At 45.8% G+C, this 26,869-nt stretch overlaps 1 protein-coding gene and 1 pseudogene across 4 annotated transcripts in view; one reads left to right on the top strand and one right to left on the bottom strand.

Moving 5' to 3' along the window:
- ARID1A (AT-rich interaction domain 1A) overlaps positions 1-26,869 on the top strand; it is a 75,927-nt gene that overhangs the window by 36,020 nt on the left and 13,038 nt on the right. For all 3 annotated transcript variants that reach the window (XM_084785242.1, XM_084785240.1, XM_084785241.1), the window contains exons 5-11: positions 19,906-20,146; positions 20,391-20,480; positions 21,406-21,573; positions 22,092-22,404; positions 23,426-23,571; positions 23,805-23,914; positions 26,036-26,245. In XM_084785242.1, coding sequence (XP_084641368.1) covers positions 19,906-20,146; positions 20,391-20,480; positions 21,406-21,573; positions 22,092-22,404; positions 23,426-23,571; positions 23,805-23,914; positions 26,036-26,245 — 1,278 coding nt within the window. The remainder of the gene's footprint in view (positions 1-19,905; positions 20,147-20,390; positions 20,481-21,405; positions 21,574-22,091; positions 22,405-23,425; positions 23,572-23,804; positions 23,915-26,035; positions 26,246-26,869) is intronic.
- LOC311599414 (ubiquitin-ribosomal protein eS31 fusion protein-like) lies at positions 25,004-25,533 on the bottom strand (annotated as a pseudogene). The gene has a single exon. The product of its transcript is annotated as a ubiquitin-ribosomal protein eS31 fusion protein-like (transcript).

Genomic DNA, 26,869 nt, shown 5'->3' with positions numbered 1-26,869 from the left:
CCAGAGAGGAAGTAAAGAAAGAGGATAGAGAGTGAGAAACAAGTTTTCAGACCTTTGCACACACTCGTGTTTCTCAGTCTTCTCAGCTCCTCTTGTTTGACCCTAGTCCATAGCGTTTTGTTTTGTTTTGTTTTGTGTTTTGAGACAAAGTTTCTCTGTGTGTGTGCCAGGACAGTAAATCCCACTTACTTAAATAGTCTCCTAGAGCATTGGCCACTTGTTTTTGGCCACTGTGCTTCCTGCACCTATGACATGAATCTAAGACCAGTAATTATTTACTATGAAGATGTATTAGAGTAAAGTCATGGAAACAAGCAGGCTATTTTCATCTTTCTCTCTCTCTCTCTATTTTTCTCTTTTTAAATTTATTTTTTATTTTATGTACATTGGTATTTTGCTTGCACGTATGTCTGTGTGAGGTGTCGGAATTCCTGGAACAGGAGTTACAGACAGTTGTTAGCTGCCACATGGGTGCTGGGAAATGAACCCAGGTCCCCTGGAAGAGCAGCCAGTTCTCTTAACATCTACACAGGGTTTCTCTGTGTAGTCCTGGCTGTCTTGGAACTTTCTCTGTAGGCCAGGCTGAATTCAAACTCAAATTCACCTGCCTCTGCTTTCTAAGTGCTAGGATTAAAGGCTTGGGCTGGCCTAGCTCAAGGTTATTTTATACTTGTCTTTGGTTTTAGACCAGCCTGGAACTCACTAGGTAGCCCAGGTTCCCAAATATTTGGATTAGAGCCAGGAGCCATCATACCTGGCTTATGATAATTTATTTAACATGTGCTTACTTTAGGCTGGCTTGATGACTCTTGCATATTATCATCATAGTGCCTGGCATATGATATAGGTTCCCAATTATTGAAAAAATGAACATAAAAATGTCCATAGTAAACAATTAGTGAAAAAAGAGGTCATGAGCCAGGCAGTGGTAGCACACACCTTTAATCCCAGCACTCAGGAGGCAGAGGCAGGCAGATCACTGTGAGTTTGAGGCCAGCCTGGTCTACAAAGTGAGTCCAGGACAGCCAAGGCTACACAGAGAAACCCTGTCTCAAAACAAAACAAAACAAGAACAAAAAGAGGCCATGAATTTGAAGGAGAGTAGGATTGTGTGTGTGTGTGTGTGTGTATTTGTGTGTGTAGGGAGGAAAAAGGAAGGAGAAATGTTGTGATTAAATTATAATCCCTTAATTAAGCAAATGTCCATACCATTGCCTATTCTGGTGGGGATGGCTTGGTCATATTACTAGATTGCTGTTCTTAAATGCTAGGCCAAGGCAGTCATGACAGGTCTATACCTCATCTGAGAGTTTAACTTGTCATTATTGACCATTGCCTTAGGAAGTGAGGTTAGGACTTGTTACCCATCTTGTGAGTTAGTGGCCATTTTACGTCAAGATCCTTGTAAAGAACAGGTGAGGTCTTTAGTTTCCTTCATTTGTGGACAAGATCTCAGGAGCCTGGCGTGAAAACTGAAGGCTGGCCTCTGGTTAACTTGGAGCCATGCCGCGGTGTGTGTTTTGGAGGAAGAGAAACGGCCCTTAGACAGGGTCTTAGCTATGTGGCCTTGGCTGTCCTGGAACTCTCTGCCTTGTATGTGCTGGCATTAAAGTCATGTGACACCACATGCTGGAATTGCTTCTTTAAAAAGATTCTGTTTGGATAAGCCTGCATCCATATCAAGCAGCTCACAAGTGCTTGTAACTGCAGCTCTAAGGAGTCCAGTCCTTCCTCCTGACCTCCCCTGCACGTACACGCACATAATGCATGTATATACACTCAGGCAGAAGAAACATGGTGATTGGTATATAATTGTAGTCTCAGCATTGGGAAGGTTTAGGTGGGATTGTACATGTTTTGGAAGCTAGCTAGGGAGGCCTTATCTTTTTTTGAAAAAAAGAAGGTAGTTATTTAACCAAGTGTGTCTGGTTTCCCAGAATAATGCACACTTTTGTTTAGACAGAGACATTTGTATGAATTTGTATTTGGTCTTCAAAAAGTGCTAGTGGGGCCTGGCGTGGTGGCACATGCCTTTAATCCCAGCCCTCGGGATGCAGAGGCAGAGGCAGAGGCAGGCAGATCGCTGTGAGTTTGAGGCCAGCCTGGTCTACAAAGCGAGTCTAGAACAGCTAAGGCTACACAGAGAAACCCTGTCTTGAAAAACCGAACCAAAACAAAACAAACATGAAAATGTGCTAGTGATAGGACATGGAAAATGGTTATGGGATTGAAAGCCCCATTGAGGGAGGCTAGATAGAGCTAACTCCCACATTTTTAGCATGCGTTAAAATTGATGAAAATACAGCCCACTGAGCCCTGCTTGAGAGTTGCATTATTTTTTCCAGAAGATGTTGGTGATTCCACTGGACATACCACCATTTGAACATGCTGAGCTAGGTGGACCTTTAAAACAGAGAAAAATATACTTACTTATCTAGGACCCACAGCGGCAACTCTGATAGTGATGGTGGCTTTCTCACTTACAATTTCCCTTGGGATTTGGAGGGCAGAAAGTGAGTTGAAAATCGAGGAGGGAGCCAAACTGGTAGTGGCACACTTTTAATCCCAGTGAGGGGCAGAGGTAGACAGGTCTCTGAGTTCTGGCCAACCTAGTCTATTATAGAGTTGAGTTCCAGGACGGCTAGGGCTCCACAGTGAAGCCCTGTTTTGAACAACAGAGGGGCGGGCGGAGAAGAGACTTGGGCTGGGGAAGTTGAGCTGTAAGCTGCTTCCCTACAAGCATGATGCCAGTGCTGGGGAGATGGAGCCAGGAGGAGCCAGTGAGCTCTCCTGACAACAGACCTTAGCTTTAACAGCAAGGTGGCTGGCTCCTTCTGGAACACTCAAGCTGCTCTCTAGCCTCTCTTGCCTCCCTCTTCCCCTTCCTGATTCCACCCTTGCCCCAGCCGCAGATGAGAAGAGAAGAGACAGGCTGTCCTGAAGCCGGGGCTTCTTCCTGGGCTAGGGTAGGCCTTGCATTGCATAGCCCCCTGGAGAGCTCTGCTCTGCTCTGGGGCTCTCATCACTGGGCCTTACGGCTGGTCCTTTTCTTTGTAGGGCCACAGTGAATGGGTCACTAAACTCTCCTCTACCTAGGAAAAAGATTTTGAGGGCTGAGAGTTGGCTCAGCAGACGACTGCACAGGTGTGACCTGAACTCAATGCCAGAACATGAGGAAAGTAGGAGAGAACCAGTTCTGCATTAAACCTCTTCTCTTCACACTTGTGCAGTGCTGTTTGCATGCCCACCCTTGCATGTTGTACATACAGTGAAAACACTTAGATTTGTAGAAAGGAAAACAAAAGCCTTCTGAATCTGTTATATTTTCCCCATTGCCGTGGTTTTCCTCTTCTAGGTCCCTGTTACCTCTCACTTACTGTCTTACCTAGTTTTCCTTTCTTCCCCTTCCCCTTCCAAGCTTGTCCTTAGTAGTCTACCAGGGGACAGGGAGGAAACCTAGACATTACCGCCTGCTTCTCTAAAACCTCATGACTACCTGTTGTCTATAGGCTTAATGTTAAAACATCGACTTTGTGTTCTGAAGGATAAGGATGGACATGTGTACATGTATGTGGGGAGTGTGTTAGAAATGAAGACTCACTACATAGTAGAGGTGGCTCTTGATGTCATCATCGCTTCTGCCTGTCCAAGGCTGGAACTGCGGACTTATGCAACCCTGCCCAGGATTGAAAAGGGCTTGCTTACACAACAACAACAACAACAACAACAACAACGTGTATGAGTGTTTGCCTACATATGTGTATATATGTGCACCACATATGTCTCTGGTACCTGCAGCGACCAAAGGAGGTTGTTGAGTCCCCTGGAGCTCAAGTTAGAGGTCTTTTTGGTGAGCCGTGTGGGCGCAGGCAAGTGACTCTGATCTCTTCCGAGGACAGCAAGTGCTCTTCTACTGGCCAGCTCTCTAGCTCTCTACTTTCTGATATTTTTTTGTAGGTAAGTTTCCTGTTTCTGGATTAAAACCTGGTACATATTTTACTAGAGTTATGGTAAAATACAAATAGTTACGAAAGATTGGATGAGGGTGACTTGTCTTGGAATCTTTGGCTTATTAGTCCAATCTGGTTCCCTTCAAGAAAGCTTTCTGTGAAGAAGAGTTGCCTGGAGTGCCTTAGGGTGAGGGCTGTCAGTGCGGAAGTCGGTGGCTGGCATGACAGGCTGCGTGTAAAGTCATCGCAGCTTCTGAGAGGCTGAGGAAGGGTTTTAAGTTCAAGGCCTGTCTAAACAACTTTTTTTTTCTTTTTTCTTTTTGTTTGGTTTTTGGTTTTTTGTTGTTGTTGTTGAGACAGGGTTTCTCTGTGTAGCCTTGACTGTCCTCGACTTTGTAGACCAGGCTGGCCTCAAACTCAAAGATCCACCTGAGTGCTAGGATTAGAGGCATGCGCCACCATGCCTGGCTTCTGCCTAAATAACTTATGAAGTCCTATCTCAAAAAATAAAAGCTAGCTAGGTGTGTAGCTCACAGCTGTAATCCTAGCACCTGAGAGTCAGAGGTAGACAGATTCTGAACTGTTAGTTCAGGGCTGTTACACAGAGAAACCTTGTCTTGAAAAACAGAGGAAAGATGGATGGATAGATGACAGATAAATAAAAAAATCTTTGATCCCAGTGCTCAGGCAGGAGATCTCCATAGTGAGTTCCAGATGCTGCGTATGTAGTATATATATATATTGGAGAGTTTGGAAAGGGGAACTGTAGCTGGACCAGAGGCTACTAAGGATATGGTCAGGGGCACGGAAGATGTTTAGGGCTTTGACAGGACACCCAGAGCAAGACGTAATAGAGAGGAGGAACATAGGCTGCAGGGCTTGAACCCTTTGGGTCCGATGTTAAGGCCTGCGGAAGATGTTCATTTTAAGTTGTTGCTGTTGCTTGACTTTAAAAAAAAAAATATCACTATTAGTGTGCACTGTGGCTTGAAAAGACTCATGTCTGAGAACAAGGGAGTAAGATTAAACTGTTAAGCTTAGTTCTGGTGAGAGATGTCAGGGTCTATCATTTGCATAGTCACATGCAGGAAAGTTTATAGGCTTGAAAATGAATGTGCTGTATGTGGCACACATTGGTGTGCTTAGTTACATCTTTCGGGGAGAAGGAAGGAGGGAAAACAATCTCATCAACAGAAGAGTTTAATAGTAAACTCATTTTCCAGTCCAAGTTAAGTGTCGTTTTTATGTTGTGTCATAATTAGCTTTAGTAAGATATCCAGAAACATGCCCGGTTACCAGTCAGAGATCAAAGACTAAAGCTCAGGTAAGGGTGATTCTGGGTAGTGCCGAGAGTAGTCTTGCATGGTAGTGAATAGTTAAACCCTGACTGAAGTGAAGTAGACCTCAGAGGCTATGATTAGAGTATAGAGGAAGGAGCCAGATGGAGCCCTGAACAATGCCTGCAGTCACAGGTGGAGGCAGCCAACGGGGGTGGGGAGATGGCACAGGACCAGGATTGTATATTTCTGGATCCAAAGGGGAAGGGAAAATAATCTGTATCAAGCTTATATCAAGGAAAACAGACAGGTGGATTTGTCATGAAGCATTTTTATTGGGATCTTTTATACACAGGGAAAGGAAATGAACAAAGGAACGGTAAGAACACTCCTGTCTCCTCTCCCTGTTTTCCGTCTCATATGGTAGCCCTGGCCAGCCTGAACCTTCCTCATCATCCCGCTGCTGCCTCCTGGGCCCTGGCCTGAGAGGTGTGTGCCTCTGCATGTAGGCGCTGACCAGGAGAGGCGCCTGCCTCAGCCCAAATTCCCCTGCTTTATACATAGAAGACAGAAGAGGAAAGAGGAAAGATGCTGGAATTGGAGAGAAAAAGAAAGCTGGCTTAGTTGTGGAGGCCACTGTGCCCTGCCTGGGAACTTGATTTGATTTCAGAGGCTGCCGGTGAAGATCTGAATCCTTCAATGGGGATTACTAGTGCCAGGAGGAGGTGCAGAGAGGAGCAGGATGTTTGTTATTTATTAAGTTAGCTATAGGTGTTTTATCTTCTTTTTGTCTGTTTGGTTTTTGGTTTTTTAAGACCGGGTTTGTCTGTGTAGACCTGGCTGTTGTGGACTCACAGCGATGCTCCTTCCTCTGCCTCTCTAAGTGCTGGGATCACAGGCATGTACCATGACACCCAACTTATCTCTTGGATTTGTAACTGTCTTTAGATTTCACTTAATGGGGCTAGAGAGGTGGCTCAGTGATTAAGAACGCTGGTACTCTTGCTGAGGACTCAGCTTAAGTTCCCAGGACCCACACAGTGTAACGCTTGTGCTAGGGGATCCAACACCCTCCTGAGAACACAAGGCACGTGTGTGATGCACATACATTCAGGTAAAATATTCACATATATAAAGTCAATTTTATTATTTATTTATTTATTTATTTATTTATTTTGGTTTTTCGAGACAAGGTTTCTCTGTGTAGCCCTGGCTGTCCTAGACTCCCTTTGTAGACCAGGCTGGCCTCGAACTCACAGTGATCCACCTGCCTCTGCCTCCCGAGTGCTGGGATTAAAGGCGTGGGCCACCACGCCCGGCTTAAAGTCAAATTTAAATATAAAAGCAAAGATTTTACTGCAGAATGTGGTAACTATTAGCCCTTTTGGAATTTGTTTGTTTAGGTTTTGTGGTTTTTTTTGTTTGTTTTGTTTTGTTTTTTTGTTTTTTTGCATGGGTATTTTGTCTGCATGCACATGCACCGCATGTATACCTGGTGCCATGGACCCCCTGGAACTGGGGTTATATCAGGTGGGAGCTGCAATGTGGGTACTAGGAATTGAACCCAGGTCCTCTGGAAGAACAGCCAGTGTTCTTAACCACTAAGCCATCTCTCCAATCCCATGTTTTTTAATTGTGTACTTTTGTTTGAGTGGGTATTTTACATCTTGTACCACATGTATGCTGGCTACCTGTAGAAGGCAGAAGAGTATGCTTGGATGGGTGTGAACTACCGTGTAGGGGCTGGAAGTCAGACCCAGGTCCTCCAGAAGAACAGCCAATGGTTTTGTTTTGTTTTTCGAGACAGGGACTCTCTCTGTGTAGCCTTGGCTGTCCTGGACTCCGCTTTGTAGACCAGGCAGACCTTGAACTCACAGCGATCCCCCTGCCTCTGCCTCCTGATTGCTGGGATTAAAGGCGTGCACCCCCCACCCCCACCCCCCACCGACCATCCTAGTCTTATCTCAAACCTCAGACCCTCCTGCCTCTGCCTCAGAGTGTTGGTACTACAGGCACGTGCCACCACACGCCACGAAACATTTATTAGGCTTGTGCTAAAGGAAGGACAATGCAGTGATTTCCGCTTCACTCTTTAAAACGTTACATTTGTTTGTTTATTCTGTATGTGCCTGTGCACATTCTCAAATACCACGCTTCCTTGGAGGTCAGAACAACTTTCTGGAGCGTCCACTAAGTGGGCCCCAAGGGTCTAATTCACGCCCCGCAGGCTTCCTCCTGCTAAGCTATCTTTCTGCTCTGTATTTTTTTGTTTTCCCAGACCTTGTAAGTCACAGATGATGAGATATAAAAGGTGAACTGGAAGGAGCTGTCCCCCAGGGTAACCTGTGGGAATTGCTTGGCTAAGGAGCCATCTAGAGAGCTGCAGAGAATAGGCCAGGGTTTGGTTCCTCGGCTCCTGATGTTGGACGGGAGCAAGGCTGAAGTGTATTACATATCTGCTAGTCTGGAACAAAGCATTCTGGTTAAGGTTAAGTTAAATCAGAGCCCTACTACTCAGGTATTGTACTGTGGTATGGGAAGAGCCTGGAAACGCAGGCAGCTCCTCAGGCCACATCCCTGGTCTAATGGGCCTTCTTGTGCTTTCTTCTTTGAGACAATATAATTACATCATTTCCTCCTTTCCCTTCTTCCCTTCACACCTTCCCATTTGCCACCCTCCTTATCTATTTCAATTGCATGGCTTCTTTTTCTTTGTTGTTACATGTATATGTATCTATATTGAATGAAAAAAATGGAAAGGAAAAAACATGACTAGTACTAGGTATATTGGAGAAGATTTATTACAGAGATGAGCAGAGCAGGGGCATCTGGTAATGAACATGACCAGTTTATGACCTGGGCCTTGTGGGGAGAGGAGAGCACACGGGAACCAGGTGCAGCAGCCAAGAGGCTAAAGGTACAAGGAGCTGATAACCAGAATGGTTGGATTGTATAGGGAAGAGCATCCCAGCACCCTGGGTAAGGTGTGAGGTTACAGAAAACCAAACAGGTTTATACTGTGGCTTCAAGTTCAAGCCAAAATGTCTTCTGTGGGACTCGGTCCTCATTTTTGGTGTGAGCACACACTGTGTCTGCCGCGTTTAGACATGTCCTCAGTAAGCCTTGGTGGAGTGAGCGCCATGTGTTGCTACCTAGCTGAGTGCAGCGGCCAGTCTTTTGCTATCTTTTGGAAAGGATGTGAATGCTTAAAGCTTTGAGATATTTAAAGGATTCTAATGATACTTTTTTGTTTTCCTTTTGTTGTTTTCATAGTAAAAGAGAGCCAACAGCACTTGTGGACTTGCTGGTTTGTTTTCTAGGGGAGACAAATACTGGTAGCAGTTTTGATAAGCAGAGGGATGATCTGTTACCTCTGCATGCAGCCACAGCTAGAACTGAGCCAGAGTACTCTCCACAGCCTTGAAAAGGAATCCCACCTTCACCTTCACTCTGCCGTGGCTGCTGATCTGCTCCTAGCAGGGTAGACCATGTATACGAAGCCGTCCTTGTCTAGAGCGCCTGCTGGCTGGCAGAGCCACTCTACCTGTTGGTTTCAGTCACACTGTTCTAGCCTTGATACTGCCTGGTGCCTTCCGGAGCCTGTGCTGCACATTGCTGCATGCTTGTCCCTGGGCCCATTTCCTGTTTCTATTCTAGTCTCTGGTGGCTCAGCTATGCTTCCTGCCTGTGTCTCACACAGATTCTTCTTGCTGGAACCTTTTGTATTCTTTAGAATAACCTCAGCCTGAGAAGCAGCTGAGCTTTAATGTGAGGGCTCCCAGTTGCTCAGACCTAAGAGGAGCGATGGGATGTAGCCCTTTCCCCTCACCAACTGACTTTGACTTGTTTTTCAGGGCGTCCTCTACTAGAGGATGCTTTAGACCAGACACTTGTATGAAAGTGTATGGGGCCGCCTCCCCTCATCCATCAGCTACACTAGGCTGTTAGGCCCACTCTTTCTTGATCTTTTGCAGTCAGTGCTTAAAAACACATTTCCTACCTCTGAGGGAGAGGAATGGAATCTTCCTAGTGCAAGCCTAGGTAGATACTGATTCTTGAGAACATAGGAACAGGAAGTTTTCCTGCTTATGTGAGCAGGTCATGTTTTTTTGTTTGGGGTTTTGTTTTTTGGAGACAGGGTCTCTCAGTGTAGCCTTGGCGGACCTAGAACTCCCTATATAGACATGCTGGCCTCCAGTTCAAATAGATGCCTGTGCCTGGTACTACTAAAAGTGCTGGAACTAAAGGCCGTCCACACCAGTTCACGTTTTATGCATCCCCATCTGTACACATACACACAACTTCCCACGTACACAAAAACACTTTCTGCCTTAGAACGGCAGAGTTGTAAAAAGGGAAGAAATGAAGGTGACCATCCTACACAGATACATTTATCTTCCCCCAATAAAAGCACTTGCTTACCAGAGCCTGCTTTGTGGTTGACTCTGTTCTGTTTCGTGCTTAGCGACTCTGGTGGGGTCACCTGATTATACCAAAGCACAGTAGCTTGAGCTGAACCAAGTGCCTAGGTATGGCTATAGAGACACAGTCGGTAATGAGGACTTACAAGGGAAGGATCAAGGGACACGATCCAGATGTAGACTTTAGAAACAGACCAGTTGATATAAAGTCACTATCAAAATGATTACCCTGATGTTTCCTCTTCCCCCAGATTTGTGATCCCAGAATCCTTAGGGTAGAGTCATAAGGCAACTGGGCATAGTGGCACACGTTTAATTCTAGCACTTGGGAGGCAGAGGCAGGCAGATCTCCAAGATTGAGGCCAGCCTGGTCTTCAGAGTGAGTTTAGGACAGCCAAGGCGACACAGAGAAACCCTGTCTCGAAAACCAAACCAAAACAATATTTTTAAAAATCAGCAAGTGCCTACCATCATAGCCAGGACCTAGTTTAAGTAGAGGATGGAGCCAGAATGCTCCTGCAGAAATGAGTGGAGGAGACAGAAATATGATCTCAGGCACACGCTTGAGCTTATCTCAGGAGTGTGCTTTTATTTAACAGAGCCTAAACTGTATAGAGAGCTTATCTGTAATGATTTTTTTTTCGAGACAGGGTTTCTCTGTGTAGCCTTGGCTGTCCTGGACTCACTTTGTAGACCAGGCTGGCCTTGAACTCACAGCGATCCACCTGCCTCTGCCTCCCGAGTGCTGGGATTAAAGGTGTGCGCCACCACGCCCGGCCATCTGTAATGATTTCTTAAAGATGTAGTTTTTTAGCTTTTTAAATTATACAGGTTTGGGGAAGGGGATAAATGGAGACAGAATGAGTATTAACCACACTAACGCGCGCGCGTGCGCATACACACATACATACATACACACACACACACACACACACACACACACACACACACACACACACACACACGAGTGATCCAGAAAGAATGAAGGACTAGAAGATAAGAACTCATGGAGTAAATGTGAACTTAGGGTCTTCCGAATGCCAATACATTGTTCTTACTCTTGGGACCAGTTTCTGCAAAGAAACAGCAAAAAGATCCTTTAAAAGATGGACCTGAGAGATGGGAAGGGAGCAAGAGAGGAGACTATGTGTTCAGAAACTACTTTGCCTTTCATGTAAGCTGGTTTGTTTTGTTTTTGCTTTGAGGAAGGGAAGAAGATATGGAAGAGACTGAGGTTGATGTTTGTAGGCAAAGTAAGAAGTGCTGCTGTAGTTTGTAGATTTGGGTCTGCTTCCTAGGAAGATGTGAGCAGCACGTCGTGAAGTCCTCAGTCAGCTTACAGGCGATTGGTTGCTTTCGTGTCTTGGCTTACCTTCACTCATTTCTCCTTTCTCCCTCTCCTTTGATGCTTTTATAACATTTTTCAGAAAATACCAACCAAACACAGAAAACCAACCTTGAAATATATAGTTGCCAAGTTATTTTTGTTTGTCTGGGGTAGTAGGATGGGATGGTTGTGGCTCTGGAAATTAGCCAAGTCTACCTAGAAATACTTTGTTTGTAGAGAAACCACTAGTACTCCCTTTAGCTAAGTTGAGATTCTGTGGAACAGTCCAGAGGGAAAGGCCTCTGGGTGGAGTTGTCTTCCCATACCTGGAGACACTTGACATTCCACCTGGAGGTTGTATTGAACCCCAATGTGTGTTCTGGTGCTGTTTGGGGGACCCAGTACTTGATCCATCAACTCCAGTAGCCTAAGCCCGTTCCATCTTCCCCACGTGGTGCTAGCACGGAATTGACAAGTATTGTGACATAGTCTGTGGTTCCCATGATTATTCTCTAAGGTGGTGGCTCCCTCCCTGTTTAACTCTTTTGAAAGGAGGCTGGGAAGCCATGGCTTTTCAAAGGTGGGAACCTAGGGATTGAAAGCGTGAGCTTGAGAATCAGCAGTGTTGTCACTTAAGGTCAGCCTTGATGTAGAAGGAATTCTGAGTATTGTCTATTGAGATGAGTTAAGGTAATTTGCCAATATTTTGGGGACAGGAGAGGAACTAGGTCTCGAATAAAAGAAACCTCATTGAGAGGAAGTAATAAGAATGTTTGGAAAACTTCCCCTCGCCCATGCTGTCTTCTAGAACTTGACAAAGGCTCCCTGCATTGTTCTGACTTAAAGGACACTGAGGTTGGTGCCTGCCTCTTCCTTCCTTCCTTCCTTCCTTCCTTCTTTCCTTCCTTCCTTCCTTCCTTCAGAATTTTGTCTGTTCCCCATGACCACATCTACTTGTTCTACCCAGATATTTAGACATTTGTCGAGACTGTGGTAGTGAAGCTCTCTGGCTAATAGGCCCAGACTCCAACTCACATGCAGCACATTGACCGTAGCTGCTTTCTGGCTACTCTGCTTCTGAGAGGGGAGTCGGGATCTAGAAGCTCAAGTCGGCATCCTCATGTCCTCTTCCCTGCTGCACTTCTTATACCCAGAACTTTCCTTGCTTCTCTGCTTTTTCTTGCTGTCTTGCTTAGGTTCTGGGTTCACAACTGATGCTTTTGATGGGACAGGCTTTGTATGGTTGGCTTTCCTTGTTTCCTGATGGGATTAGACCAGCCCTAGTCCACAAACACAGCCTGCTCCAACGCAGGCCCAGGCCTGATGCAGACTCCAGCCCCACCCCGAGTCAGATTTAACTAATGATTCAAGAAACACTGTAGATTTCTTTGGCCTGAGGTAGTTACTGAATAGAACATTTCTTTCTGGTCCACATGAGAAGCCTTTGAGGGAGACAAGATCCATGTGTGAGGGGAGATCGAGGTGGCCAAGTAACGTCAGGACCACAACAGACTGGAGAATAAAATTTCAGCTGATTATTGCCCTGTTGGAGTCCTTTTAAATCTCTGGACTTTTACACTGGTCCATAGAGGAATATGGACACTAGCTGCTCTAGACTCTGGGTCTTTCCTTGACTTTATGAGGACCGCCCCATGACTTTGGCTCCTTCCTTTTTATATTTGCAGCCTTTAGATGGTGTGTAGACTCTTTCTGGGATACGGACGCCTATGCAGGCCATGCTCTCCTCTCTCCTTTGTGTTTAATGCTTTATTGGGGGGGGGGGAACATTGTTGAGCACAAACATTCAATATGATTAAACTTCCAACTGAGAAGATGTGTGGAAGCAATTTATCGACCCTGCGAAATCAATGGCTGCTGCAGTGCCAAGCCGCTATTTGCAGGAGCTCCTACCACAGGAATGTAAGCAGCCCAACAGCCTTTCCTGTCCTCCCTTTTCACCTTAGCAGTGTCCTCAGCCTCCACCCTGAGTCAGACCCACCTCCAGATTTTGCTTAGGTGAGTTAAGAACAGCAGATTTTTGTTTTATTTTTTATGATTACAGTGGTCCCTGCCTCCGACAGCCTCCTCTCCATCCCTTCCTTGCTCTGCTGCTCTCCAGTCGTCAGTGCCATGTACCTCACACTGTTTCTAGATGTGAGAGTGAGTGCTCTAGGGGGCAGTACCTTTCTGAAGTTCCAAGTATAGAAAGCAGAATAGGGATAGAGAGAAGGTGACCATTAGAGATTGTGTCCACGGGGGATATTTTTGAGGCTATTCATCAGACAGCATTTGTCAGTCATCTTGTCTTTTCTGTGACGGGGATTTTTATGGCCACTGTTAGTCTAATCTTGCTTAGTCCCTCAGGCTCATGCAGTAAAGAGACAGATTCAATGCAGTGCAATCAAGAATTAAGAGCTTCCCTATATAGTGAAGACAATGAACCAGGAAGATGTCTGTGGTCTTGACTTACATTAGATGCTGTTGTAAAGCCAAGTCCGGCAGTAGACATCTCCTGTAAGCCCACCGTGTGAGCCTGAGGCAGGAGGACTCCTGGTTTGAGGCCAGCCTGAGCCAGATCAGACAGAGTTCCAGGCCAGCCTGCACAGTGGGTGGGTGTCAGGGTAAAGAGAAGAAAACAGTAAGATAGATGCTCTAACGGAACAGCCAGCAGACCTTATGAGCATAGAAGTGAGCTTTGTTTTTATTTCTGAAACAGAAGCTTCTTTATATCGCTAAGAACAACCTTGGCCTTGAACATCCATTCCTCCTTTAGACTTTCAAGTACCTGGGGCTGCAGGTACATACTATTGCATCTAGTTTTGAAGTTTCCAAGGTAAAAATCTAAACTAGAATTGTTTCATCTATAACCCATTTAAAACAACTGGTCTCCATCCTTGTTCTATAGTTTGGTGACAGAGAACCACACAAAGCCTTGGCTGTCCTGGACTTGCTTTGTAGGCCAGGCTAGCCTTGAACTCACAGCGATCTGCCTGCCTCTGCCTCCCGCACTTTGTTTGTGTTTAAAGGAGTGCTCTGTGCCCCTGTTGCTGAGCCTCACTGTGTCCTGGCTGGGCAAGTGGGGGTTGAAGCCTATTTGGTGGCTTCCCTTCAGTAAGCAGCGAAGTTTCTCTCTTCTCTTCCTCCCCCCCCCCCAAAGATTTATTATTTATGGGGCCTGGAGAGATGGCTCAGGGGTTAAGAGCACCCTCTGCTCTTCCAAGAGGTCCTGAGTTCAATTCCCAGCAACCACATGGTGTCTCATAACCATCTATACTGTAGTCTGATGCCCTCTTATGGCTTGAAGGTGTACACGCAGATAGAGCACTCACAGATGAAGTAAATAAATATATGTATATATTTTTATTTTTTTTTTTTTTAAGATTTATTATTATTATATGTACAGTGCTCTATCTGCATGTACATCTGCAGGCCAGAAGAGGGCATCAGATCACATTAGAGAGGGTTATGAGCCACCATGTGGTTGCTGGGAATTGAACTCAGGACCTCTGGAAGAGCAGTCAGTGCTCTTAACCTCTGAGCCATCTCTCCAGTACCCTAGGGGTGGAGTTTCTAAATACAGGTCTTTAGAGAGCTGAGAACAGAGAAACATGTAAAGTCACCTGAGATGGAGCCCCCATCTAGAAGACAGAAGTACCTTGGTTCCCCTATCTAAGCCATTTCTTTCTAGTTGATAATAGTATTAGATCAAAGTTGGTGTGAATCACCAGCAGAGACAAGACTAAGAGGTGCCCTTTTGTGTTTTGATTGATTCCTGGCTTTGCCTGTTCTTCGAGAAGTGTTTGGTAGTAGTTTTTCCCTCTGACACCCTTGATAAATAAGTATGTGCTCACGAAAGACATCGTGCCAACAAAACAAACCTTTTTTGTTTGTTTGTTTTTGAAACAGAGTCTCTTCTGTGTAACCTTGGCTGTCCTGGACTTGCTTTGTAGACCAGGCTGGCCTCGAACTCACAGCGATCCACCTGCCTCTGCCTCCTGAGTGCTGGGATTAAAGGCATGCGCCACCATGCCCGGCCTTTTTTTTTTTTTTTTTAAAGATTGGCCTTTTTATCTTAGATTGGCCTTAAATTCTCAATCCTCCTTCCTCTACATCTCCCCAATAATGGGATTATAGGTATGTTTCACGGCTCCTAAGCCTCCCAGATTTACTTGTTTTAAGTAATGAGTTGTCTTGTCCTTTTTCCTGGGTTTGTTGAGTCTGCCCTATAAGGGTCTCCTACGTTTCCCCTCCACACTCAAGGATTCCTTCCCGTTCTTCAGCCTGGGAACAGCTCCCTTGTGTGTCTGGATCTGTGCGACAAGGCTGGGGTGTGGGAACTGACAGTTTGCCAGTGTAGGTTTGATTTTTTTTCCCCCCACGTTAAGCGTTTAGAGTTTTCTAATCTAAGACTCATTCAGAGTGTGCAGCTGTAGATATAACTTGGTACCGGCTCCCCCCCCCCCCCCCTGGCCCAATGTAGGATTTACCTGGTTCCCTCTCCCATCTTTTTCAAACCCAAAGCCTCCAAGTGAACAATGTCCTTGGCCCTCAGCTGATTATAATGGATGTTCTTTACCTCCCAGTAACAACACAGCCAGGCAAAGACTCTTCACAGCTAAGTAGATAGAGGCAAGAACTCCAGTAATATATATGCCTGCCGGCGTATCTTTCTTGCATAGTTCTGTGTGTCTGTCATCTATCTTCCTACTCTCTTTAACCCTGAACTCTGGTATCTAACGGCTTCACCAGGCAGCTGGCTCATGGTGTATCTTGTGGGATTTTGTTGTTGTTTTCCCCTTGGAGAGCACAGCCCCCACCCTCCACCATGAGGTATGGACTGTGATTTCAGGCACGGTTTTGTTGCGGTGTGAAGAGAAGGTGTCAGCTGCTGAATTCTGTTTGTCAGCAGAGCCTGACAAACACATGCTGGCACACTCTAGGCTGGGCAACCAATCACAGCTGGAACAGCTATCGTCATGGAGTCCCGATGGGCTTCCTCTATCAGGTCACATCCCAAAATAACATTGGGCAGTATTTCAAGTGAAGAAATGAAGGCTTTCGGGGCTGTAGCCAGCCTGGAGTGTGAGATTCTGTGTGAAATATTTGGACCCGCTCCAGCGCTTTTGATCTGCATGGTAGATGAGCAATAAAATCCATGAAACACGTTGGAAACACGTGAGGAAATTCTTCTGGCCCTGCTGCTTCCTTGGAACTGGCAAGGGCACTGAGCGGGCTGATCCTCACTTCCCATCTCTCAGCAGGATTATGCTTGGAAAAGAGCAGACCCAGGGAGAAGCTTCCCACTAAAAAGGCCTTGCTGCAGCTCCCCTGGCAACTAGATGGGTCCTTTTGGGAGAGTTTTGAGAACATGGGGTCTAAAATGCTAAAGGCAACTCCTGCTGGGGAAAACAGAGACTTAGACTGATGAAACTTTAAGTGTGTTGTAGGAACCAGGCTTGTTAGCTATACTGAAGGTCTGACTCAACAGCCAGAGGTCAGCTTTGTGTGAAACAGAAGACCTGAAAAACTGGATTTTTGTGGAGTAGAAAGCAGAGGTGTGTCCCAAGCAATAAAGGGTCATGAAGGTCGGGGCCAAGCTTGTCCTGGACAACAGGGATGTCTTGGGAGGCAGCTTTTAGAGACTTAAACCTTTATATCCAAATAAAAACAAAAACACTTAACCATGTGATTAAACCCTGGGACTGGTAAATATGTCTCGCATCTCCTGCTGCTTGGATGCTGTATGTTTCTCTTTGTTATGTTTGTTTGTTTTCCACTGAAAAAGGGTTTAATTTGTGTGTATGTGGTGGGTGCATGTGAGTGGGGTGTGTATGTGTTCACGTATGGAGCCACGGAAGCCAGAGGAGGACATTGAATGTCCTGCTGTACTGAGTCTCTGGCTGAACCTGGAGCGTGACTGGTTTCAGTTAGGCTGGCTAGCTAACAAGCACCAGCAATCCTCTTTGTTCCCCAGCCCTGGGGACACAGGTGCCTGTGGTCAGGTCATTCCGAGCTTTGATATGGGTGCTAGGGATCCAGGCTCAAGTCTTATCTTACCCATTGGACCATCTCCCCAGCAGTCACTTTAATTTGTTTGTTTGTTTTTTAATTTATTATTTTCTCAAGACAGAGTTTTCTTGTGTGGCCCTGGCTGTCCTGGAACTCTGTAGACCAGACTGGCCTCAAACTGACAGATCCGCTTGTCTCTGCCTCCCAAATGCTGAAACTAAGGTGTATGCCACCTCTACCCAGCATATATTTTTTATTCTAGGATATATTGTAGCTGGTCTTTTGGCCTTAATGGTATTGTACTAGTGGATTTTGTGATCATGCCCCACCAGATTCTTGTCCAGTCCTCTTGTTGTACAAGCAAGAAAATGGAAGCATAGCTTGTTTGCCAGATTTCCCAAAAGCACAAATAAAATCACCTAAAGCTGATGTTTCTTTGGGTTTTTTGGTTTTGTTTTTTCTTTCTCTTTTCTTTCTGTTTGTTTGTCTGTAGGCCAGGTTGGCCTTGAACTCACAGAAATTCACTTGCCTCTGTTTCCCCAAGTATGGGGATCACAGGTGTGCACCACTGCCTCCTGGCAAGTTTCTTAACTTAAAATCTGTCATGGTTTTTCCTTAGTTCGTACAGTGCTAGAGCATAATGAAAAGTGAGTGAGACTTGGTGTGAGGTTTTCTGCCTCGGTCACATTTAGTGCCATGTGACTTGGCTGGGTAACTTAGTCGTAATAGTGTGTACAACCAAGACTTCCAAAAAAGTCAAAATAGAAAGTTCCAGCCTAGTCTACAGAGTGAGTTCTAGGGCAGCCAAGGCTACATAAAGAACCCTTTCTCAAAAAGAAAGAAAGAAGGAAGAAAAGAAAATCCCAGGCTGAGCCAGGTGTGGTGGCTTTTGCCTGTACCCTAGCATTTGGAAGATAGAGGCAGGAGGATCAGAAATTCAAAGTCAGTCCAAGTCTAACCTGAACTGCATGAAACACTATCTCCAGAGTGAGACCCAGGCACGGTGGTATACCTCTGCACACCTAGCACTTGAACTGCATGGAACACTATCTCCAGAGTGAGACCCAGGTGCGGTGGTATACCTCTGCACACCTAGCACTTGAACTGCATGGAACACTATCTCCAGAGTGAGACCCAGGCGCGGTGGTATACCTCTGCACACCTAGCACTTGAACTGCATGGAACACTATCTCCAGAGTGAGACCCAGGTGCGGTGGTATACCTCTGCACACCTAGCACTTGAGAAATAAGAGGCAGGAGGGTCAAAAAGTTCAGGGTCTGCCTTTGATACATAAGAAGTTTGAGGCTAACCTGGGCTATAAGAGACCATCTCAAATAATGAGGAAGAAGAAACAGGTAGTGCTGGTCTTGTTGGATGGAGAGTGACAGAATGAAACACAAAATACCTCGCACATAACAGATGGCTCAAACGGTAGCTATTGTTAATATTGGATAATAAGAGCAAATAAAAATTTTGGCCTTTCTCATTCTTTTTTGGTTTTTCAACAGTTTCTCTGTGTCAATCCCTGCCTGTCCTGGGCTCCCTTTGTAGACTAGGTTGGCCTCAAACTCACAGAGATCTGCCTGCCTCTATCTCCCAGTGCTGGGAATAAAAGCGTGTGCTACCACACCTGGCTTGGCAATGGCAGTTTTAATAGGAGCAAAGACAGCTGTGTGTGGTGGGGCACGCCTCTAATCCCAGCACTCTGGAGGCAGAGGCAGACGGATCACTGTGAGTTCAAGGCCAGCCTAGTCTACAAAGAGAATCCAGGACAGCCAAGGCTACACAGAGAAACCCTGTCTCAGGAATTAAAACAAAAAACAAAAAACTATACTGCATAAGGGAATATACTGGTGCCTAGAACAAAACATTGACTTTGTTCAGTTGTCAAATTTCTGTCCATACCTGTTCAGGACTTGGAATCTCTTTCCCATGTCCCATGTCCCTTTCTTACCATCCCCACCTGACACACACCCCAATATAATGAAAAGGTTTGGATAGAAAGAGTCCTTAATAAATGGAGGTTGCAGCTGGACGGTAGTGGCGCACGCCTTTAATCCCAGCACTCGGGAGGCAGAGGCAGGTGGCTCATGAGTTCGAGGCCAGCATGGTCTACAAAGTGAGTCAGGACAGCCAAGGCTACACAGAGAAACCCTGTCTGAAAAAACTAAAAAAATAAAAATAAAAATAAAATAAACAAATAAATGGAGGTTGCAATAATGTAAGGAAGGGACTGGAAAGATGGCTCAGCGGTTAAGAACACTGGCTACTCTTCCAGAGGACCCTGGTTCAATCCCAGCACTTATAGCAGTTCACAACTGTCTGTAACTCCATTTTCAGGAGATCTGACACTCTCACACAGACATACATGCAGGCAAACCACAAATGCGGACAAAGAAAAAGGAAACATTAAGCACACAGACACGTGTGTACACAATAATATGAGGGAGGGGGCTTCCTGGCAGTACTTTGTAGTTTTCCCATTGGAGTAGGACTTAAGTGTCACTGAAACAGGCATTTTCTCCTTGTTGTGGAAGAGAGAGAAGTGCCAGATCTTATTGGGATAGAATACACGATAGACCCAGAAACTAGTAGCTAGCCCAGTTACCTGTTTTTATTGATACGTGCATATTTTTAACATTTGTTGCTGCTTTTGAGACAGGCTTCAGTCAGTTGGTGGCAAGGTAGCAGAGAGCTGACTGGTTTATTGTGTTTTGTTTTGTTGAGATAGGGTCTTAGAACTCACTAAATAGATGAGACTGGCACCAAAATTATATGAAGTCTAAAAGGCCTAACAAATCACAAGTTTATCCTTAATGAAGTTTGCTATATGCAAACTAGTTTTATGACCAAACATACATACTTTACTTGCCCTCCTTTTACTAATTTATGCCCTTGTGTGTGTCTGTGTGTGTTTCAGGATCTCTCTGGTTCAATAGATGATCTCCCCATGGGGACAGAAGGAGCTCTGAGTCCTGGCGTGAGCACATCAGGGATTTCCAGCAGCCAAGGAGAGCAGAGTAATCCAGCTCAGTCTCCTTTTTCTCCTCATACCTCCCCTCACCTGCCTGGCATCCGAGGCCCATCCCCATCCCCTGTTGGCTCGCCTGCCAGTGTCGCTCAGTCTCGCTCAGGACCACTCTCGCCTGCTGCAGTGCCAGGTACCCTCGAGGACTGGGTTTTGGGAAGAGGGAGTGCTGCTGGTCTTGGTGGTAGAGGGCAGCTTTGATTCATGCCTGCGTTCTTCTCCCTTCGCACTTCAAGAAGGGGGGGGGGACCCTTGGGCATGGATACCTCTTTATATATGACATGGGAACCGGTTGGCCATTTACAGCTCCAATTTCACCCCTTAGCTAAATGTGCAGGCTGAGCCAAGGTTTGCTTACTTTTTTTTGTCTGGAATAGGCAACCAGATGCCACCTCGGCCACCCAGTGGCCAGTCAGACAGCATCATGCATCCTTCCATGAACCAATCAAGCATTGCCCAAGATCGAGGTGAGAGCACCACTGACATTGTGACATGATGTTGTCAACTACAAAAAAGCTAGGCCAAATTAATAGCTGTCCCATGGGCTGCAGTACATGGTAGTAAAGCATTGGTGTTTGTGCCCTGTGCAATAACTTTTGGAGAACCGCGTGGCAGAACACTTAGAATAAAACCAGCAGCAGACGGTGACAGTCTAGTGAGCATGGCAATGTTTGCTTCCCCCAGCAGTCGTTCTCCATAGCTCAGTGCCTACCAGCGTTTTGGTAGCGTGCACCTTCCATTGTGCCTAATTTAGTAAGCATTTTATGAAGACAAAGTATTAGCTTCTTTACTCATTAGATCATTTATACTGTTTTATTGTTATTTTTGGGGGGGGTTCTTATTGTGGTGGGTTTTTTGTTTTGTTTTTAAAGATTTATTTATTATGTATACAGTGTGTATTAGATCACATTATAGATGGTTGAGAGCCACCATGTGCATGCTGGGAATTGAACTTAAGACCTCTGGAGGAGCAGTCAGTGCTCGTAACTGATGAGCCATCTCTCCAGCCCTTGTTTTGTTTTATTTTTGGTTTTTTTTTGTCATTGCTTTTTATCTTTTCAGTTTTCTATTTAGTATTAAAGTTAATTGGGGCATTGGTGGCACATGCACTGGGGAGGCAGACGCAGGTAGATCTCTCTTGAGTTCTAGGCCAGCCTGGTCTACTGGATGAGTTCCAGGACAGTCAGAGCTACACAGAGAAACCTTGTCTCCAAAAAACGAAGTAACAACAGTTTAACATGTATGTGCCCTGTGGAAATGGCACATCACTTTTAAGATAATTGAAGGGGCAAGTGGGAGCAGATTCCATGCAACAAGGTCCCAGCAGAGCAGGACAACCAGTCCTTACCGTTGTACTGAGCAGATGCGTGTATGGATACTTTCCACAAATAGGTTATATGCAGAGGAACCCCCAGATGCCCCAGTACACTTCCCCTCAGCCCGGCTCGGCCTTATCTCCACGTCAGCCTTCTGGAGGACAGATGCACACAAGCATGGGCTCCTACCAGCAGAACTCCATGGGAGGCTACGGCCCCCAGGGGAGCCAGTATGGCCCACAAGGTAAGGATGCTACAGTATCAGTAGATAGAGATGAGAGGGGAAGATAACTAATATGTTTAACAGCAGGGTTAAAAGAGCAGGACTGTTGTCAACTCACATTTACCCAGCCTAGACCCTGCAGTAGAATGTCTTAATTCGGTCACCTTGAAAAGGCCTTTGGACCAACACAATAGCTTGTCAGGTAAAGACACTGCACCATAAATAATAACAGAGCCAGCCACTTTCTGTGCTGGGCAGTTATGCTGTACTGTGGCTCGGTGATATAACACATACCTACCATGCACAAAGCCTGGATTCAATCCCCAAGCGGGGCGGGGCAGGGCGGAGGGTGCGGGCACAGAGGCCCACCTTCGCAGGTTTCTAACCTCCCCTGCTACTTTTTTTTTTTTTTTTTTTAAAGCCATGGAGTTGTTGAATTTCCCGATCACAATATTGATAGGTTCTCATTGCTTGGAGTTTTAAAGTTGAGAAATACTAGGGCTGGCTAACCAAGACTGTGTCCTCTTTCCTCCCCTCAGGAGGCTACCCGAGGCAGCCTAACTACAATGCCTTGCCCAACGCCAACTACCCCAGTGCAGGCATGGCTGGAAGCATGACTCCTATGGGTGCTGGAGGTCAGATGCACGGGCAGCCTGGAATCCCGCCCTACGGCACACTCCCTCCAGGGAGAATGGCTCATGCATCTATGGGCAGCAGGCCTTATGGCCCTAATATGGCCAATATGCCACCTCAGGTTGGGTCAGGGATGTGTCCTCCACCAGGGGGGATGAACCGGAAAACTCAAGAATCTGCTGTTGCCATGCATGTTCCTGCCAACTCTATCCAAAACAGGTAAGGCCCGGGAAGTGAAGGACGGCCATGTGCCGTTCTCATCCTAAAGCGGAATGACGTGTGCATGCATGCATAGATGAGGTTGGTTGGTTGGTTGGTTTTTTGAGAGCTCTTCTGAGCTCTATGCTTTCTTTTTAGGGGTGGGTGGTTTTTCAAGACAGGGTTTCTCTGTGCAGCCCTGGCTGTCCTGGACTCACTTTGTAGACCAGGCTGGCCTTGAATTCAGAGTCACCTGCTTCCGCTTCCCTTAGTGCTGATAGCACAGGTGTGCGCCACCACACCCAAATGCACTATGTTTTTCTTATAATTTATACATACACGTATACAAATGTGCTAATTCCCAAGATGTTTGAGTAGAAATGTGTATGACAGAGTATCATGGTCGTTATTATTTATAGTCTTGCTACTTGGGATTCTGGGGAAGAAAGGATGGGAGCAGAGAGAGCAGGCAAGTCTGGTTGGGCTATTTAGTGTTTAGCATGACAAATAAGTGTTAAAATTAAACATGTCTTATAGACCTTACGCCATAAAGGGGGCTTTTTAAATAGAAATATAGCAACTTTAGAGGTTGTTTGCAGGAAAGTGGTATTTATATAACACCATAATACCCTGTCAAACTAAGCTAGTGTTGTGATTGTTATACAAAACTCAGATCTTCCTTGAACTTTTTGTGAATAATAATAATAATAACTAGCCAGGCGGTGGTGGCGCACACCTTTAATCCCAGCACATGGGAGGCAGAGGCAGAGGCAGATGAAGCGCTGTGAGTTCAAGGCCAGCCTGGTCTACAAAGTGAGTCCAGGACAGCCAGGGCTGCACAGAGAAACCCTGTCTCTGGGGGCTTTAAAAAAAAACAAAAACAAAAGGAAGAATAACTAGATGTAGCCTGGGTCAATTTTGAGAGAGTTAGACTTTTTCTACTCTTAATTATAGAATCAAACAACTGTATTTAACTCATCCCTACATGTAAAAGTTAAATGTGTCTCTAATTTTTCTCTTTAATTTCCATCTTCCTCCTTAGGCCACCAGGCTACCCTAATATGAATCAAGGGGGCATGATGGGAACTGGACCTCCCTATGGACAGGGGATTAACAGTATGGCTGGCATGATCAACCCTCAGGGACCCCCGTATCCGATGGGTGGAGCCATGGCCAACAATTCAGCAGGTAACTATAATCCATTGAAGAATGATCTTCAAGCAGGCGTGGTGGCGCACGCCTGTAATCCCAGCACTCGGGAGGCAGGGGCAGGCGGAGCGCTGTGAGTTGAGGCCAGCCTGGGCTACAAAGTGAGTCCAGGACAGCCAAGGCTACACAGAGAATCCCTGTCTGTGGGGGGTGGAGAGGAAGGATCTTAAAGTTTTTCCATCATTTGATATGTTCTTCTTTTCTTTTTACAGGGATGGCAGCCAGCCCAGAGATGATGGGCCTAGGGGATGTTAAGTTAACTCCAGCCACAAAAATGAACAACAAGGCAGACGGGACGCCCAAGACAGAGTCAAAATCTAAGGTGATGATTTCTGTCTTGAATCCTTTCAACTTTGTGTCTTCACTGAAAGATAAGAAGGAAAAATGAGAGCTAGGCGCATGCCTTTAATCCTAGCACTTGGGAGGCAGAGACAGGCAGGTCTCTCTGAGTTCCAGGACAGCCAAGGCTATTACACAGGGAAACCCTGTCTGGAAAAACAACAAAACAAAGCAAAATGTCTTTCTGAGCATAACATGAAGGTACATGTCTTTAATCCCAGTAGAGGCAGGTGCATCTCTGAGCTCAAGACAGCCATGATTACATAGAGTAAGAGGAAGCATTATTTGTTTGTTTGTTTGTTTGTTTGTTTGAGGCAGGGTTTCTCTATGTGGCCTTTGGCTGTCCTGGGCTTGCTTTTTAGACCAGGCTGTTCACAGAGATCCACTTGCCTCTACCTTTTGAGTGCTGAGAATATAGGTGTGCATCACCACACCTGACTAATCAGTTTTGTTATTGTTTTGTTTTGTTTTTTAATGTACATTTATTATAACAATGATAATAAAATAAACTGATTATTTAAGAAAAGGAATAAAGGAGCTAGGGTAAGCATGGGAGGTGGTGCATACCTAGTCCCATCACTCAGAAGGCAGCACAGGAAGATCTCTGAGTTAAGCACAGCCAGGGCTACCCCAGAGAAACCCAGGCTCAAAAGAACAAAAGCAAAAACTTAATTAAGGGGTTGGAAAATGCCTCTGTGATTAGGAGCACTGGCTGCTGTTCGAGAGAACCTATGTCCAATTCCAACACCCGCAAGGCGACTCAAACTGTTAACTCCAACTCCAGGAGATCAACCCACTGTCTTCAGGTCTTAGAAGCACCAGACACTTGTAGTGCACAGGCATACCCATAGAAAAACCAGCTATTTCCATGAAACAATTTTTAAATTTTAATATTAAAAACCAGTGCCCAGTGTTGGTGGGGTATGCCTTTAATCCCAGTATTAGAGAGGCAAAGGCAGGCAGATCGCTGAGTTTGAGGCCCGCCTGCTCTACAAGGTGAGTCCAGGCAGCCAAGACTGTTAGAGAAACTGTATCTCAGGTAGAAAAAACAAGCAAACAAACAACAACAAACTTTTTTTTTTTAAATCAGTTCCTTCTTTTTACTAACTCATACACAACTACTTGTCTTCTGGTTTGTTGAAGCAGTAAGTCAGACAACACTTGCCACAGTAATGTCTGTCAAAGTGGCTAGCCATGAACACTCCAACACCACATTCATCAGAAGGACACTCTCGACGAAGTCGGCTAATTTTGCCATTTTCATCCACCTTATAGTATTTCAGCACAGCCAACTTCACCTTCTTCCTCTTATGCTTATTTTTCTTGGGAGTGGTGTAAGACTTCTTCCTTTTCTTAGCACCACCACGAAGTCTCAACACAAGATGAAGGGTGGACTCCTTTTGAATGTTGTAGTCTGACAAAGTGTGGCCATCTTCCAGCTGCTTACCAGCAAAGATCAACCTCTGCTGATCAGGAGGAATTCCTTCCTTATCCTGGATCTTGGCCTTTACGTTTTTCTATAGTATCTGAGGGTTCAACCTCGAGCGTGATGGTCTTCCCCGTAAGGGTCTTCACAAAAATCTGCATCTTGGCAGAGGCTCCACCGCAGATGGTGGATCGGAAAGCAACAACAAACTTTTAAATAAAAACAATCACTAGAGCTGGGTGTGGTGGCGTACGCCTTTAACCCCAGCATTCAGGAGGCAAAGGCAAGTGGATTGCTGTGAGTTTAAGGCCAGCCTGATCTACAAAGTGAATCCAAGGACAGCCAAGGCTACACAGAGAAACCCCCAACCTATATGTCTCAGTGAACTTCCGTCCAGTTAGAGCAACCGTTCTGAAGCTAAGGAGCTTCCCAATGGGCTTTACACCTTTACTGTCAAATACACATTAAAAAATCAGTGTAAGATAGTATCTCTGAGAGACCAAAGCAGGAAAGTTTTATGAGCAGTGCAGGCTCTAGGAGGCTGCTTCTCGCAAATGGAGGGAGTAGGCAGAGAGGAAGGGAGCTTTGGCACAACGGTAGCTGTAGGTAAGGGACCTTTGGCACCCAGTAGCCGTAGGTTTTGGTTTCGCTGATCTCTGATTTTGATGCACCCTCCAGAAATCCAGCTCTTCTACTACCACCAACGAGAAGATCACCAAGCTGTATGAGCTGGGTGGGGAGCCCGAGAGGAAGATGTGGGTGGACCGGTACCTGGCCTTCACAGAGGAGAAGGCCATGGGCATGACAAATCTGCCTGCCGTGGGTCGGAAGCCTCTGGACCTCTACCGCCTCTATGTGTCTGTGAAGGAGATAGGTGGACTGACTCAGGTAAGTGCCAGACAACTGGCTTCTCATGCTGTCATGCATCTCACAGGGGCTGGACTCTGAGACACTTAAAACATGCGGCCATAACCAAGGTCTGTAAAGCATATGGGCTTTATTTTCTTGATGCCAAAACAGGGACCATGTGTAACCTTCTGTGCTGTCAGATATTGGAAGTCATGAATGTAGAGCTTCACCAAGAGTCAGTCCCACTGAGTCCCTTGATCTCTGAGATGGTGTTGCAGCCAGATCATCCACTCTTTTAGTTCAAGGAGCATTTCAGGGAAGATAATGGTAGACCAGGCTGGTCTCGAACTAACAGTGACCCACCTGCCTCTGCCTCCCAAGTGCTGGGATTAAAGGTGTGTGCCACCACCAGTATTTATTTCTTTTATGTATACAGTGCTCTATCTGCATTTATACCTGCAGGCCAGAAGAGGGCATCAGAGCTCATTATAGATGGTTGTGAGCCACCATGTGGTTGCTGGGACTTGAACTCAGGACCTCTGGAAGAACAGTCAGTACTCTTAACCACTGAGCTATCTCTCCAGCCCCAGAAACTTCTTATTAAGAGTAGCTATGGAGCCAGGCGTGGTGGCGCACACCTTTAATCCAAGGCTACACAGAGAA

Source organism: Acomys minous (assembly GCF_964271855.1).
Source record: "Acomys minous genome assembly, chromosome: 6".
In the NCBI taxonomy this organism is placed as follows: Eukaryota; Metazoa; Chordata; class Mammalia; order Rodentia; family Muridae; genus Acomys; species Acomys minous.
The sequence above is the reverse complement of the archived record's forward strand: the minus strand, read 5'-3'. Positions and strand labels throughout refer to the sequence as shown.